Source organism: Micromys minutus, assembly GCF_963924665.1.
Source record: "Micromys minutus genome assembly, chromosome: 1".
Lineage (NCBI taxonomy): Eukaryota > Metazoa > Chordata > Mammalia > Rodentia > Muridae > Micromys > Micromys minutus.
Window position 1 is genome coordinate 155,678,878 of NC_137969.1, and position 15,600 is coordinate 155,694,477.

The 15,600-nt window shown below is 41.4% G+C and overlaps 1 protein-coding gene across 1 annotated transcript in view; it reads right to left on the reverse strand.

The window, feature by feature from the left end:
- Positions 1–15,600, reverse strand: part of BABAM2 (BRISC and BRCA1 A complex member 2) — a 357,467-nt gene that overhangs the window by 237,491 nt on the left and 104,376 nt on the right. Inside the window, exon 5 of the mRNA XM_080918718.1 lies at positions 3,392–3,586. Within this exon, the coding sequence (XP_080774844.1) occupies positions 3,392–3,586 (195 nt within the window). The remainder of the gene's footprint in view (positions 1–3,391; positions 3,587–15,600) is intronic.

A 15,600-nucleotide genomic window follows, 5' to 3' on the forward strand; every position in this document is an offset into this window, starting at 1 on the left:
GCTAAAAGGTAAAGCCTACAACTCCACTGCAGGATTGAACAAAACATGCCGGGCATACGGATGCAGCCACAGTAAAAATGGAGAATCTGTCCCATGCTGACATGGGTGAACTCTTGAGACAATACGCTAAGTGAAACAAACTAGTCACAACAGAAGAAATGATGGACTTCACAGGAAGCAGCGAGTGAGGAAAATCATTGAAACAGAAGTAGAGAAGAGAAAGATGAAGTAGTGATTAATAAAGGTACAATTTGAGTTTTGCAAGATGAAAGAGTTCTACAGATCTGCCGCACAATAATGTCATTATACTTCATAGGACTGAACGATATACTTAAAGTGGAAGTGACAAATTCAGGATCATAGCTCTTTTATACTGACTTTGCAAAATAAAAACCAAGGCCAGTAGGATAGCTCAGTGGGTAAAGGGACTTGTTGTCAAGTCTGAAGACCCTGGTTCAATCCCAGGTACCTACATGCTGAAAGGTGAGAATGCCGGCAGGTGGTTGTCTAACCTCACACATAGCCCATGGCAGATACACTCCCAAACACATGGGCACACACCAACAAATAAGTGTTGGGGCTGGAGAGATGGCTCAGCAGTGAAGAGCACTGACTGCTCTTCCAGAGGTCCTGAGTTCAATTCCCAGCAACCACATGGTGGCTCACAACCATGGGATTTGATGCCTCTTCTGCCGTACCTACAAATAGAGCACTCATATACATAAAAGAAAAAGAATTCTCATAAATAAATAAATAGTGCAGTAAGAAGTTTCTTTTTAAAAATTTTAAAGGACTAGAGAGATAATTAAGGATAATTAAGTGGGTGGAGGCACCTTCTACCAAACCTTACAACCTGAGTTGTTCAAATCCCACATGATAGAAGGAGAGAATCAGCTCCCACAAGCTGTCCTCTGACTGCCACAAGAATATCATGACATGCATACACAGTCTCTCTCTCCCTCTTCTCCCTCTTCTCCCTCTCCCCCTCACCCCCACCCCTCTGTGTGTGTGTGTGTGTGTGTGTGTGTGTGTGTGTGTGTGTGTGTGTGTGAATAAAAAAAAAACTAAACAAAAAACTCTGAACTCTTAAGTATGTTCTAAGGAGAAGACTTGATTAAAGTTTTTAAAAGTGTATTGCTTATCTTTTGTTTTGGAAATCACATCCCTTCAACACATTAGAAACTCCAAGAGAGATCATATTGAGACTAAGAACTGCTTGATGGGGTGTAAGAGAGTCAGCCAGAGAAGAACACCTAAACTCACTGTGTGTCACCTAAACTCACTGTGTGTCACCCAAACACACTGTGTATGTCACCCAAACTTGCTCTGTGTGTCACCAGTTTCCTTGCTCAGCCATTCAGCAACTCTGGCCAACCACTGAAGACGCAACATGCCCTGCTCCGGGTGTGCAGTGCAGCAATGGCTGCTCTGAACTTTGACCTTCCATAGGAAAAATCAAACAAGCATTCCATATGGCAGGCTTCCCAGGTGTGGGACACAGCCATCCTGCCATTCACACTTTCATGAACTAGTGCTCCTCCCTTGTGGGTGGCTGGATCTAACAGACAATGAGAACAGGGACAGCATCATCCACAAGAGAATGCTGAAAGAGTGCTCTCCTGTGCACACTCTCTCCACCTCTCAAGCTGGCTTGCTCTGATTAAGCCCAACTGCCAGATTAGGAGGCACCCTGTGGAGAGGAACTAAAGGCAGCCTCCAGGTACCAGATAGCACCAGCTGAGGCCATGGGATCAGCATCTTGCCACCAGCCACACAAATGGGTTTACAATGAAACTCTTTCCAATAGAGTGCTGAAGAGATTAAGCTCTGGCCAACATGTCTGCACAACCTAGGAGGGGACAAGGTGCAGCTCTATCCAGATGCCTACCAAACAAAAGCTGTGGTGCTAAACAGTCTCATGTTAAGATGCTGAGTGCTGGAGTTTACACACTAACATATGAATGATACATTTAAAAAGTGCCCTTAAAACCATAGAGAAGTGCTCTGTAAGAGAAAACAAGTAAACTTTAAGAACAAGTATAATAAAGGATTATATATGCATGCTTACAACAGCACAATTCATAAAAGTCAACAGTAAAAGCAACTGAAGTGTCTTGAGTTAGTGATTAGAAAAATAAGATGTGGTATGTTTGTCCAACAGAATATCATGCAGCCATGAAAAGGAATGAAATACATCAACAGGTCTGAAATACATTCTGTAAAGTGAAAGCACCCAGTCACAAAACATTAGGGATGTGTTGTGATCACCTAATGTGTATAGAAAGGAAATCTACAGGAAAAAAAAATTAGAGGTCACCTAGGCTACAGAAAGAAAGTCTAATGGTGTCTGAACATGAACAACCTTACTGGAGGGTGACAGGACTATGGTAGGTTATGGTGGTGGTTGTAGAAATAAGCCAATTAACAGATAATCATAAATTCACAAAGTAAAACACAGAAACTTATGTAAAATGTATCTCAAAAAAGTTTAAAAATTGGAGCAGGATATCACTGAAAATACATGAGCTGAAATTTGAAGCTGGAATGGTGTTCACCATTCCTGGCGGGGGGGGGGGGGGGGGGGACAGCAAGCACAAAAACATGAAAAGTTCCTCAGACCGCAGTGTGCCTGGAGTGTCTGCATTACAGCAGAGGTGCCAGCACAGCTAAGCCCAGTGCAGAAGAGAAAGGAGGCGGGGCCTGAAGGATGGAAGCTGTACACTGCGGCTGACCCAGCGTAAAGGGAGGGATGGGGTATGTATGTGCAGTTTCTGGGCAGGGAAGGCTATAATCTACTTTATATTTCAAAAATGATCACATAATGCAAAGGAATTATAAGAAGCAGCTACAGCTGAAGGTGGCAGCAATCCCTGTATTCGTAGCACTCAGGAAAGAGGGACGGAAGGATCCTAAGTCTAAGACCAACCTGGGCCGTGTAGCAACTACTAGACCACTCTGAGCTTTGGAAACGAGGCCTTGCCTTTAAGAGAGGGACCAGGGGAGGATGAAGGCTCCAGATAAGCAGCTGCATATCTGACTGGGCACTGGAAGTCACTACTTAAGTGAAGGTAGGCCACGTCAGCATCCTAACCGTGGCCTGCCAGCCCCACCTGCATCGGGGCCTGTGTGGAGCAGGAGAACACAGGCAGTCCTCAGGCAAGCTCCCTGACTTCTGAACAGAGGAGACATGGGATGACCCAGACTGCACACTATCCTCTGATAGTCTTTACAGATACTCACCGTTAGTTCAGCCGCTACATTCTGAGAGCGTGCACAGGTCGCCTAAGCCATCTGTGTGTGAAGCTATGGCCGCCTCACTCTGCACGAACCTCCTTTGGCTCTTGTCTCTTTAATGTCATCACAGATAACTCCCCTAGCTCTAGGCACTTACCCAGTTGTTTTTCTTCCCGGCATAAATTTCCATGTTCTCTCCATACTGAGGCTCTTCCAGGAGCGTCTGGTACTCAAACATGAGGCGTGAGCTCTCCCGGAGGCGGCCGCACTGAAACTGGTGGTACTGCTGGACCAGCTCCTTCACCACGAGCAACAGGCACTCGGGATTTGAAGGGTTCCAGGAGGCAAGGTTCTGCGGAGCCATAAACAAGGGCCAGTGAAAAACAGGTTCATGCAAATCCTTAGTCACAACTGCACGTCAGAGCACAGGAAGGGAGCAACAACTGCCTGAGAGCACAACCACTCCTTACAGGCTGTGCACAGAGGCAGGGCCGCTAACCCGGATGAAGCTGGTATGGCCAAAGGGAGAAATCAAAATCGCCCAGAAGACTGATTTTGACCCTGGAACACAGAATTTGGTTTTTACTTTTTTATAACCTTAGGTTGTTTGTTTGTTTGTTTGTTTAACAAGCAGCACCTAGATTCAGCATTCTATACAAAAATAATTTAATTCCACATTGCAGACTATCTGCATGGTAACACCAGAAGTAAATAAATACTCTGTAAACAATAGCATTACACAGAAATATAAACTGAACACTATGGATCAAGGATAGAAATGGAGAAGATACAGGGGAAAATACATCTAGAAAATGCAGGATTTAAAGGGAGAAAGGAAGGAGTGTCTAGTAGTCAAGCTCACATTTGTGTGTTCACTTTTCTTCCCTATGTGCTAACTGTGCTGGTTCCTGTTTTACATCAGCTACTGGTCTAGACCGTGAAAAGACAAGTCCATTATCAAGCTGAGACTGTGTGGTAGTGAGGTCTACACTCACTACCACTACGTGACTGCAGTACAGCTGGAGCCACGCTCTTCCTCCACTGTGTATCAGTGGTGCCCACCAGCACTTCCTCAGAAGTAGTGAAAGCAGCATAAAAGGAGACACAAATAGCATTTCGATGTGGTCCTGGAAATACTCTGACACCACAGGTCTTGCAGGCCCGCTTGTAGAACCACCACACTACACTGCTTTCCTCTGAAGACAACCTAAGCATAGTCCCGGCCTGAAGAAAATAAACAAACAAAACAGAAGAATGGACTCCTTACAAGGAGGCTGATGCCCTTGGTGTTCATGATTTTAACAGGGATTCAACAACTGGGGGTTAAAATCATTAGAAAAAATGCACTTGTACTGGACTGGTATCTTCCCTTGTCCATTATCCTCTAAACAAGAGAATGTTACCGTCAGTATTATTTCTATTATGGGTGATATGCACAGATTACTACAAGCACGCCGTTTTATATAAATTGTCAAACAGCTGAAGAAGATTCTGCTATGGATGGCATCTCGGGACACTGACTTCCTAGACCGCAGGACAATGGTTCTTGTCCTGTGTTCGTCTGCAGTCTAACAACAGGGACTAGATGGCGGTGGGGATGGAGCACGGTGTCCCTGCACTGACAGGAAGAACAGGACCAAGCACATGTTCACAGACAGAAGCAGAACAAATGCTCTGACTTCACACAATAAAGTAGGTATAGTGACAAATATTAACAGGATGTACAAACACAGGCCAGAACTGAAAATGGCCATTACACAGCCTGCTAGGTATTTCCTTCAGAAGTCAGTCACACTGACAAGAAAGATAATGACTTCTTGGTTGAGTATCCCTTCCCAGGCTGCCTAGACTAGAGCAAAAGGAAAAAGCTTTAGTCACCTCAATTTCTATTTCTTACCATTTTATTCAGAGTTTGAAACACATCAAGCTAATATCCACACAATAAAAAATATTAAAATATATTATCAAGCAAATATCTCTGAGTAATTGAAATTAATTTCAAACCATTCAACTTAACTATTAAATTCATAGTATAGACATGCCAACAAACACCTCCTTCCTGTTAAAACACAGCCTCCCAACACCTGAAATGCCTCTGACCTTGACCATTTAAACACACTTAGCTGAAAACCACGACCGTCCTTGCAGGTTTGGACATATAAACTAGCAAAGATTTGTCTCTTATGACTATATGACTGCTTTTGTTAGGCAACCCATGTTTAAATCACTTTATCTAGAAGGGATGAACATAAAAATTATAAAAAGTTTTAGTCATAGATAGATAGATTATATATAACCTTTAAGTCTTGAAGTTCCTTAAGAGTAAGTCTACTAAAAACTAAGCCATATTTTAAACAGTGTCTAGCATACAGATACTGGGCTTCCTGATCCTCTTGAGCAATAAATAGAGACAAGTGCCCAAACTTCCATCGGGGAAAGAGGCAGGTACAGTGTACATTTTCAGGACTCTCTTATTAAAAGGGGAAAATATAGCTGTGTTTCTACTCATAAAGTTCTGTTCTGCTTTATTTTTGTTAATGAACAAAAGAAGACATCTGAAGTAAAGTGAAGATGCCACAAACCAGAGGAAAGGTCACATAAAATACTAACAAAAAAAATCTAAAATGGATCCTAAAATGAATAATAAAAAATACAATTGAGGAAAATGATCAATTACAGTCAATGAAAATAACCAAATAATTAACTAACAGTTTGAAAGAGAAACTTAAATTGTTTCCCTAAAACACCTCAGGGAAGGGGGCAGTCAAAGACCATTCAACTAGTGAGGTGCAAAGAGTAAAATGTAAATCTGACCCTGAGCCCCAATTTAGTTCATTAAAACATTAGTGAACCAGAGGCACAGCCCATTTCATGGGCATGGTGATCCCTGTCTCTGCTCTGGATACCCTGCCCAGCTACCTGACATGAGGGACATTCCTGTTGAAGTGACCCTCAACGTGCACAAGTCTCTTCCTTCCTAAATCCGCTCCACTCACATCAGCAGCCCCACAGACGGACCACCAAGCCTCAGATCTTTGTGCTTCTCCTGTAAGAAGGGCACTGAGTGAGAACAGCATGAGAGGCCAGCTCACAGGCAGTCACGGCTTCCTCAGACAGAGCACGCATCACACCGAAGCACACTCATACCTGAAAGGACAGCAGTGATGGAAAGAGCTAGAAACAACTGCCACAAGTCTGTGGCTTTGGGAAGAGTAGATAAACACGTGAGACTTGGGATCATCACTGAGGGGATAACATCCCAGAGAAATTCCTCTTCTACAAAAATAGTTTTCTGATAAAATTTGTCACTAAGAGGATGATGTATAGAATGAATTAGAAATATAAAGCGAGCATTACCTAAAAACTGAAAGCAAAATCCTGCCTTACATAAACGGACATCACAACCAGGGAACAACATGAAAATATGAAGCCTTGTTAGTAATCAAAGAAGTGTGACTTTAAAACAAACAGAATGACAGCAAGTGTCCTTGCCAGCATTAATGGTCACGTACCCTCCCCAACACAGAGACTCAAGGCTCGCCCTCCTTGGGCAGCCTGTAGATCCAAGGCTTTGCCATCCTGCATTTCCTGTTCTCTGGGTTAGACTAGACCTAGACCAGGATCTAATGGGACTAATTAGTGTGGCATTTTCTGAGGACAGAGGTACAGCTCTGTAAGGTGTTTCTTACTCCCATGTGACATTCTTACTTGTCGTCCCCTTCACATAGCACCCACACAAAAGAGTTGAACCAAACTATGAGAAATAATATTTATATCTTAAATTGGCCAACTAACTAGTAATACTGAGGGTATCATTTAATGGGTACTTTAACACACAGGAGTGTAATATTCCACATAAAAACCATCTATGCACAAGAAACGTACCAGAATAAAAAAAAAAAAAGGTTTTATCAGCTGATTTCTACAATTAAAAGCCATTGTGTACGTTTTTAAAACCTGATTTCCATATTCTCTAAAATTTTTGTGTGTGCCCATATTTAGGTATAAATGCATTTACCATATGCATAATGGAAAAAGTATAAATTTTACAAAACAGGAGAGGATATTTTCCATATTTCACTTCAATATTTGTCCATGCATGGTGCCAGGAACTGAACCCAGGGCTCAAAAACACCACACAAAGCCCTTCCTCTCAACCTTGAGGAACCCATTTCCATTTGCCGTTTATGATGTGAGACTTTGGTTATTTCTTAAACAACTGAAACTTAGAAAGTTCAGAAGAAAAAAAAATCATACCCTTTAACCATAAATATGTCTGACTTCACATCACCATTGTGCTTTTACTGTTTCAATTCCAAGGCTCACAGAACACCTTGGGAGTATTAGTGCTTCAGACTCTAGTGGCTTGTAGTGGTCACAGTGGTCTCAGGAAACGGACAATGACATTTTCATTTCTAACAACAGAAACTGAACAAGCAGGAATGATTTAAACACAGCTGAAGGATATACAAATGATGAGAAAAATATCCCTGCTCTCAGCTTATTTGTAACAGGACTCTGTCAGCAAGAAAGATCTGTTGTGTGTTAAGATACATATAATTCTTCAAAATACATGAAAGTACTTTGGCTATCTTTCCACAATCCCTTCAAATAGCACTTCCTGCCTTTTAAAGCTAACACAACCTGAGTATGGTGTGGATGACAAATTTAGGTTTACACACAGCAAGTCTGTTCCCCGTTCACATAACAATTCTCAAAATATTTATGTAGTCGTGTGGCTAGCAAGCAAACAAACAAAAGCAGACCTCAGCACTGTGATCGCAGCCTGTGTTGGCAACAGTGGCAGCTGACAGCTAGTACCTGGGGTCTTTGGTCTTGAGAAGATTCAAGTACTAAGAACAAAATGAAGCTCTTACAAGGAAAGAGAACACTGTGTACTCTGCAGCACACTCACAGTGGCAAATATTGGCAAAGCAAGATATTAAACAGGACAGTAGTAACATGAGCATAGTAGCTTTATCTTCAAACACTCTAATATCTCTCATAAGCAGGGCTAATTGAGCCTAAAGTTCAAGGCTGTTACTGTGATGTTTGAAGTTAGTGAGTTATATTCTTTCAAAACTAGGTGGAGCTAATTAGAAAAAATGCAAATCTCTAAGATGCAAATAAACAGTTAAGTAACCAATGAAAAGTCATTTGAGAGATTGATATATAATAGTAAACGTTGTCTTAGAAATGTAGCGGAGTTTGAACACCCGCCTAAGAAGGATGGCTCCACTGTGCAGTGGAGTATGCACTGAGAAGGAGGCAGCCATGGCCACTGTGAGAAGGAAGCACCCTGGACGTTCAAAACCTGCATGACCAGAGCTCTCCAAGGTTCTGATCTGCTTCTCAGCCAACAGCCAACCACCCCAAGTGTGTGTCTGAAGCTTCTTCTAAAAGGGATTTTATTCATTTTATTATTTTGTGTGTGTGATTGGTTTGTTTGCATATATGTACTGCACCATGGGAGTGTCTGGTGTTTGTGGTGGTCAGAAGAGGGCACCAGATTCCCTGAGACTGGAACTAGAGCTGGTTGAGAACCACCATGTAGACGCTGGGAACAGAATCTGAGTTTCTTTGCAAGAGCAACAAGTGCTCTTACCCACTGAGTCATCATTCCAGACCCTAAAAGTAATTTTTAAATGACTTGCAGGACAGCACCCATCAATCCATTCCCTGGCTTACAGGAAACTAGTAGCCAGCAAAGTCATCGAGCTGCTAGTTAACTGACCCTGACTTTCGTGCCAATTGGGAATGGGCATTAGACAGTTAAGTATGCCGGAAGTCGAAGGCAATGACTGAGGAGAAATACACAAATATCTTAACAATGGAAGTAACTTACTATGTGTTGTTGTGATAGTACTAATAAGCCTTATAAAAGAGAGAATACAAAAGGACGAATGCATAAGTCTGAACTTAAAATTCAGTCTCCTACCAAGTCTACCCAGCTACCTGGTAAAGAAAAACCACCAAGTACCAGGAGGGTTCTAGAGTATCTTCTATATCTATCAAGAAATGGTAGAGTGAGGTCTCAGTCCAGACCTTCTCTCTCATCAAGCTTTTAGCCTAGGATATCAGAATCATTATTGCTGGAACACTGGCTTAACTTCTCCAAGAAACAAGCAAGCCTTAAGTCTAAAAATGAGAAAGTACGCCAGAATTGTAGCTGTGGCTCCACTTAGAAAATTCAAGACCCATGTTGTTTGTCCCTGACCATCAGAAGTTCCAGGACAGACGTTTCCGTTGCTCTTAAAAGGGAGAAGGGCTCAGCTCCACTCCACGCTCGGCTCCCAGTTCAGTAGGGTTTTGAGGATCACACTGCTCACTTCTAAGTTGTAGTTCTTCAGAACTTATGGTAAGCAGGAAGAAAGGAGAGTAAAGGATATAGAGGAAAGACATTTCAGAGAGCAACTCTTGATCCATCCCTTCCTTCCTTTCAGAAGCACTCTCAAATGGGACAGAAATGAAAAGGCAAGAATGCCCTCCGAGGAAAAGAGTCTTGTGAGCATCCTAGCCAACAGAGTGCAAACATCCTGTGGCGGTATGGGGAAGACTAACACACCAGTGTTCTGATCAAGCACCCTGGAGAAGCAGACTGCACACTGACTAAACCCTTTTTGTCCACAGGTCTTACCTTTGCCCACACAATTTTAAGATGATATCTTTAAAGTATATCTTTTATGTATAAGATATGTTCGTGGTCAAAGCCATCATTTTATACCTGTTTTTCAAAATATGAATTAATATTGGTACTAAACTCGGTGTCAAACAAAACCCCAGTGCACAAAATGATTGACATGAAGAAAAGAGTTGTTTGTTTGTTTTGTTTAGTTTTTCCCAGCACAGAACAGCTGAGGCCTGAGACAAACGCTGCTGCCTTGCACCTGGCTGCTGACGTCACACACTGCCCAGTCCGTGCGGCTCAGAGCTGGTGACAGCCCTGCCAGGGCAGAAAGCAAACTAGAAATGTTACTGCAGCTTCACTCCAAATGTTTTTCCTGGGGACGTATTGAATCTTCCAGGTTGCTCGAATATCATCCAGGGATGTGATTTTGAAGGAGACAGCTTGTTACTGTTTTTCCTGGCTGTACTACAAGAAACAACAGTGTGAGCTTGTTTTAAATTAATGTGTGCTTCTGTGTGTCTTTACAAGAAATTAACTGCAATAGCTCAGTTAAAGCAAACACTTTGTGTTTTACTTTTCATTATGAAATGTCTTCAGGAGCCTCTCAAACCTAGGAAACTAAAAATTCCCCGATTTTAATTGCTGGTTTCCAACTTGGAACAAATCATTTAGATCACAATGACAGGCCTGCCAAGCTCAGTGACCCTCTGGGGCAATGAGTGTTTTATAAGTGAGAGAGTCCCTAACCTTTCTCATGGCTAGAGAGTAATTCTCCTGGTCTCAGGTGATACCCCCGATATTGTGCCCTGTCTCTCCGTCTCTTTAGCAGCAATGGGTAGCTCAGAACAGAGCAAAAAACCTCAACCAGGTTGTTATTTGCAACTAAAGAAACATCTGCAGGCTCTGACACCTGGCTTCTGTCCTCTGTCCTAAATGACTTCCCTACTTAGACCAGGCCCTGTGCTACAGTGATTTATTCTAGCTGTTCTCACCTTAGCAGAGCACCTCAGACTTCAGACCAGACCTACAGCGTTTACAGGCCCTCCTCTTACTCCAAATCCCAGGCACAGACTTTCCAAAGTAACAATGACCTAGTCATCAATCTGTGTGCATTTGAACAGGGAAAACTACCTAAAAGAAAGAAGAAATATGGGCTCTTCTTGTAGGAGCATGTAGCTACTGCAGCTAGAAAGAGAAAGCATCACAAAGTGGTAATTAACTGAAGCAGATACACAAACACTGCACATGTATAAAAGCTTTCAGTGGTTTTTATTTTCCTTAAAAATTTATCCCTTTCTCATACAGGCATGTGATGCACATACATACACTCAAGAACATATAAGCACACATAAAATTAATTAACAACAAAAACAACAAAAATAAAACTTTAGCCCTTAGGCCTTGGTCCACATAATTACTATGACACACACCTACAGTAAGTTTCCATCCAGTTTGATATCCAACACTGATTCTTCCTCCATCTAATGCATACCCAAATTTCCTTAAGAATCACTCCTCACCATTCTTTGACATGGGTCTGGAGTAAGAGCTATCAGATAAACCTCTGTATTTCCTATGCAGTCAAGGAGAGAAGTGGCAATGTGAGGAGGGGTTCTCAGAGAACTGAAGGCTTGCCTCTTCCCATGCTGGGGACAGTCTGCAGTGGCCTAAGTATGCTGTGTTTCTAGGAGCAGGGCGGCTAAGGAGTAGTATGCAGTGGGGAAGTAAAGGCCAACACAACTTGAAGCAAACAAGAACTGGAATGGAAGGAACCTAGGGCCTTTAGTGAGAACAACACTTCGGTACAACTGTACACTTGCAGAGTCTTATAAACCAATGGACTCCCTTTACCTTTTGAAGACAGTTTGAAGCAAGTTTCTATTACTTAAAAAAGAAAGACCAAAATAAAAAGAGGAAGAGGAGGAAAGAGTAGGAACAGGTCAGGAGGCATAGGGGGAATAGAGACAAAACTGGCCTGCTATTTCACCTTTTCTAGGAGTGAAGGAGAAGGTATCGAAACTCTTAGCAAGCCACAAAGCCATAAACTCCTGAAAAACCTTTAACCTTAAAGTACAGAGTCACTTCTAGGTACTTGGATCTTACAATCATGTGGCAGAAAACCTACAAAAAGAACAAATGTATTTTCACTAATCCTACAATGATTATAACCATTTCTGTTATGGGAAAAATAAACAAAAGGAAAAAAATAAAAACAGAAGGCCATACTTTTATGAAGTATGTGTTATTTAATGAACTTAAATACATCTGAAGTAAGTATCTAAGATGTTTCCCTACCCCAGAGCTTTTCAAACATGGAGAAGGCATTCGTCTCACTGGGTAATAAAGCAAGCCTTCCCAAGAAACCAACAGACCCACTAAGGATATATAAAAATAAAAATAAAAATAAAATGAACTGGTCAAGACCAGATAAGGACACTTTGATTACTGGCATGTGACTTGGGGCCATACAGAACAATCAGCACCTAGCCTTTCTTGAGCACGGAGCTTGGAGAGGTGTTCACTCACTTCATGGTCCCTTACCCTGCAGATATTTTTACCTCTGTTCTACTTGACTAGAACACATTCAGCACGTACAAGCTGTCTGGTGGTATCAAATGAATGCTGGCCATATGCCAAGCTGGGAATGTGTGCCTTGGAGCAGAAAACCTTTCTATCTTCTGCAAACAATCTCTCTCTGGAGACCTAAAATGGGCCCCACAGAGCAGCCACAGTGACTGCACTCAAACCATATATCAACTTAGCAGCACATAGTGAACACTGTTTAATGAACTTTCGCTTCTTCAAACTCGTCATCCCTCTCCAACCCCCAAACCCAAGCTCTACCAGTTCTTTCAACACTGTGGTGAACCTCACAATCAAACAAGAAAGGCATCTGTTCCACTGCTGTCGTGAATAATTACAGTTACCCAAGCCAATGAACTGCTTCAGAAACCTTACCAGGTTTCCCATTCCAGGATACCAATATCTATTGCTATCAACCCACCACCAAACAAACAGAATGGGGTCCCTTTTCTCACAAACACCATTTCTCTTCTTAAAAAACTCTCTTCCAGGTATAGTGAGCTGCTCACTTCACAACTAACCAAAAGAGCCTCCTCTGGAGCAAGTATGACAGCCCTGGGTGTCTTCAGAAAAATGTGGAAGTATCTTTGAAGGGCAGGCTCATGTGTCCATGGAGGCATAGATTTGGTAAGCCCAGATGGTACTCACCCTTTGGATGTAGAGAATTTATGACTTCTGAACCACAGTCAGGCATGTCATAGCAAGGAAGAAAACTTAACCATCTCTGTGACAATCTGTCTTAGTGGTATTAAAGGCTCAGTCATTTTACAATGATTCCTTAAAGCTTCATAAAGCCCCTCTGGTATCACAATGGCAAGCTGCTTCCTTCTGGACTTTTCTACTACTGTCACACGTTTCTCAGGAAATAAGAGATTTTGTTTACAGAACACATGTCTCACAATCAAAGATTTCTAACGAGTGTTAACTCCTGGAATCCAAGGCTACCTAAACGTAGAACAGGATGGGAAGTGGGTGTGATACTTTTCAGCAATGGGGAAGCCAGGCACAGCGGCATATACTTACAATCCCAATATTTGGGACAATGGTCCACATGAGAGCCTGTCTTGGAGAAGAGAGAGCCAATTAATTCTACTCTTGCTAGTTTCTGCCTCTCCCACAGCTCTTTATTACCTCTTCTGCCTGAATATGGAATCTCTTCCAGGCTCTCCTGGGGCCCTAGCATTCCTAGTTTAATCATCTATGCCCCAGGAACAAAAGCACCAGCCATGGTGTGATTGTTCTTGAACTGGTCATATTTATTTGCATTTCATTTTAAATCACCATCTTTTTACTCAAATATTTTGGTGATGACCCAAATAATATTAGGGAATCACAACGCATTTCCAAATTGGCAGCTGTGGCCTGCGGACATGCTTTCTCTCGCTGCACAGTGTTTTTATCTTCAGACCAGGCAGACACACTTGAGCAGGTCACAGTCCCCACTAATTCTCACAGCGCTGAGTCGCCTTCATCACTCATCAGCTCGACGTGACTGGTCCCTGCAGATGCCTGAGTTTATAACCCCGTCGTTAAGATTTTAGGACATTTCCTAAAGAGATGACTTAGTTCCTTCCTTGGTTCCTTCATTTATGTTACAGACAGTGAATGTTTATTAGCTTTATGTTTGCAAAATACAATAGGAAGAATAGTTAGACCTTCTTTGTCATTAACAGTGAAACAAAGAGTTTTTCTGTTCAATGTTCACGGTGAATGACTGATTGTCTGGGTAACAGTTACTAGATACTACTTTCCCTCCAGGAGACTATTTTTTAAAGTATCTGAGAGCAGAAACAACATCCTACTCATCTCTGTGCAGGCGCTGTATTAAACAGCATGGGTTTTACAATTTACACAATTAATTATTTTTCAAGTAAAAGACCACCACAAGTATAAGCTAAATTAGATAAAGTAAAGAATTTGAGACTTTTCAAGGGTCAGAAAAGATACTAAATTGTTTGAGCCAAGCTTATTTAGTGGCTATGAGCAAAAATTGACAAAAGAAAGCTGGGCAGCAATTTTGAACATACAATACTGCAATATAACTAATTATAGTCACCAATTGTTATAATTTTAGCACATCTTAAAAACAGTATCTTTCAAGCTTTCAAAGACATTTCTTCTCCAAGGCTGCCTGCATAAAATAAGAATGCAAAAAAATAACCATCAAAGCAAAATGAAATATCATGGCTCCATAGATGAGACCTGAAGGTACAAAACAGCACATTAAATCATTCTCCAGTTCAGAAAACTGCAAGAGATGTTGGTCTTCCTGTTTTTCATAAACCTTATAATTGTGCTTCCAGAAAACTACCAAGCATCTGCCTCCGTGTCGCTGATTCTTCATCTTGGAGCTCTCACAAGGAAACAGAGAGTACACAGTGCCAGGATCACTATCTTCTCCAGCCAAAATCGTCACGTCTTGGAGCCAATTTCCCCTTGGTAAATTTTGATGAAATTCCTTCCATTTGCAGCTTCCTTAGTTAGTGGTAATGGTTTCACATGTCACAAGTCAATATACATGTACATGTGTTTAACAATATACATTACATATTTTAACTATGTGTATCAGTGTACCCAGGTAAACATGCATCTATATATCCAGTCACACATAAATGCATAGCTCCATGACAGTTCCTAGAATTCTACTGATGTGATTTTCTGTGACTACCATCTTTTAATTGAGACAAAAGTCTCTGATAGCCAGCACTGCTCTGGAACTAAGCATTAACCAACTCTCTATGCAGTTACAATACAGTGAGAAGGTTGGTAAAAATAACTCCCTTAAGTGCTTCTGAATCATCAAAGAAAGAGCAAATAGGTTCTATTTTAGAGGAAGGGGCATTTTATCAAAATTCAATTATGTTTTAAAACATGGTGATTCATACATAATTTATATAGTAAATTTTTATGAGTCTAAACATTTTATTAATTGGCTTAACCTTATTTTCTATTTAGTATTAATGAAACTTATAATTTTATGTTTGTTATTTTATGATATGAATACATTAAATACATTAATAACAAAGACTGCAGATTAAACCTAACATATATTTTTCATCATAGAACCTAATTCTTCAATTCTTCAACTGCCATCCTGTTGATTGTCTAGTTGTTTAACATAAGCTGCATTTGATACAATTCATATATCTTGATTG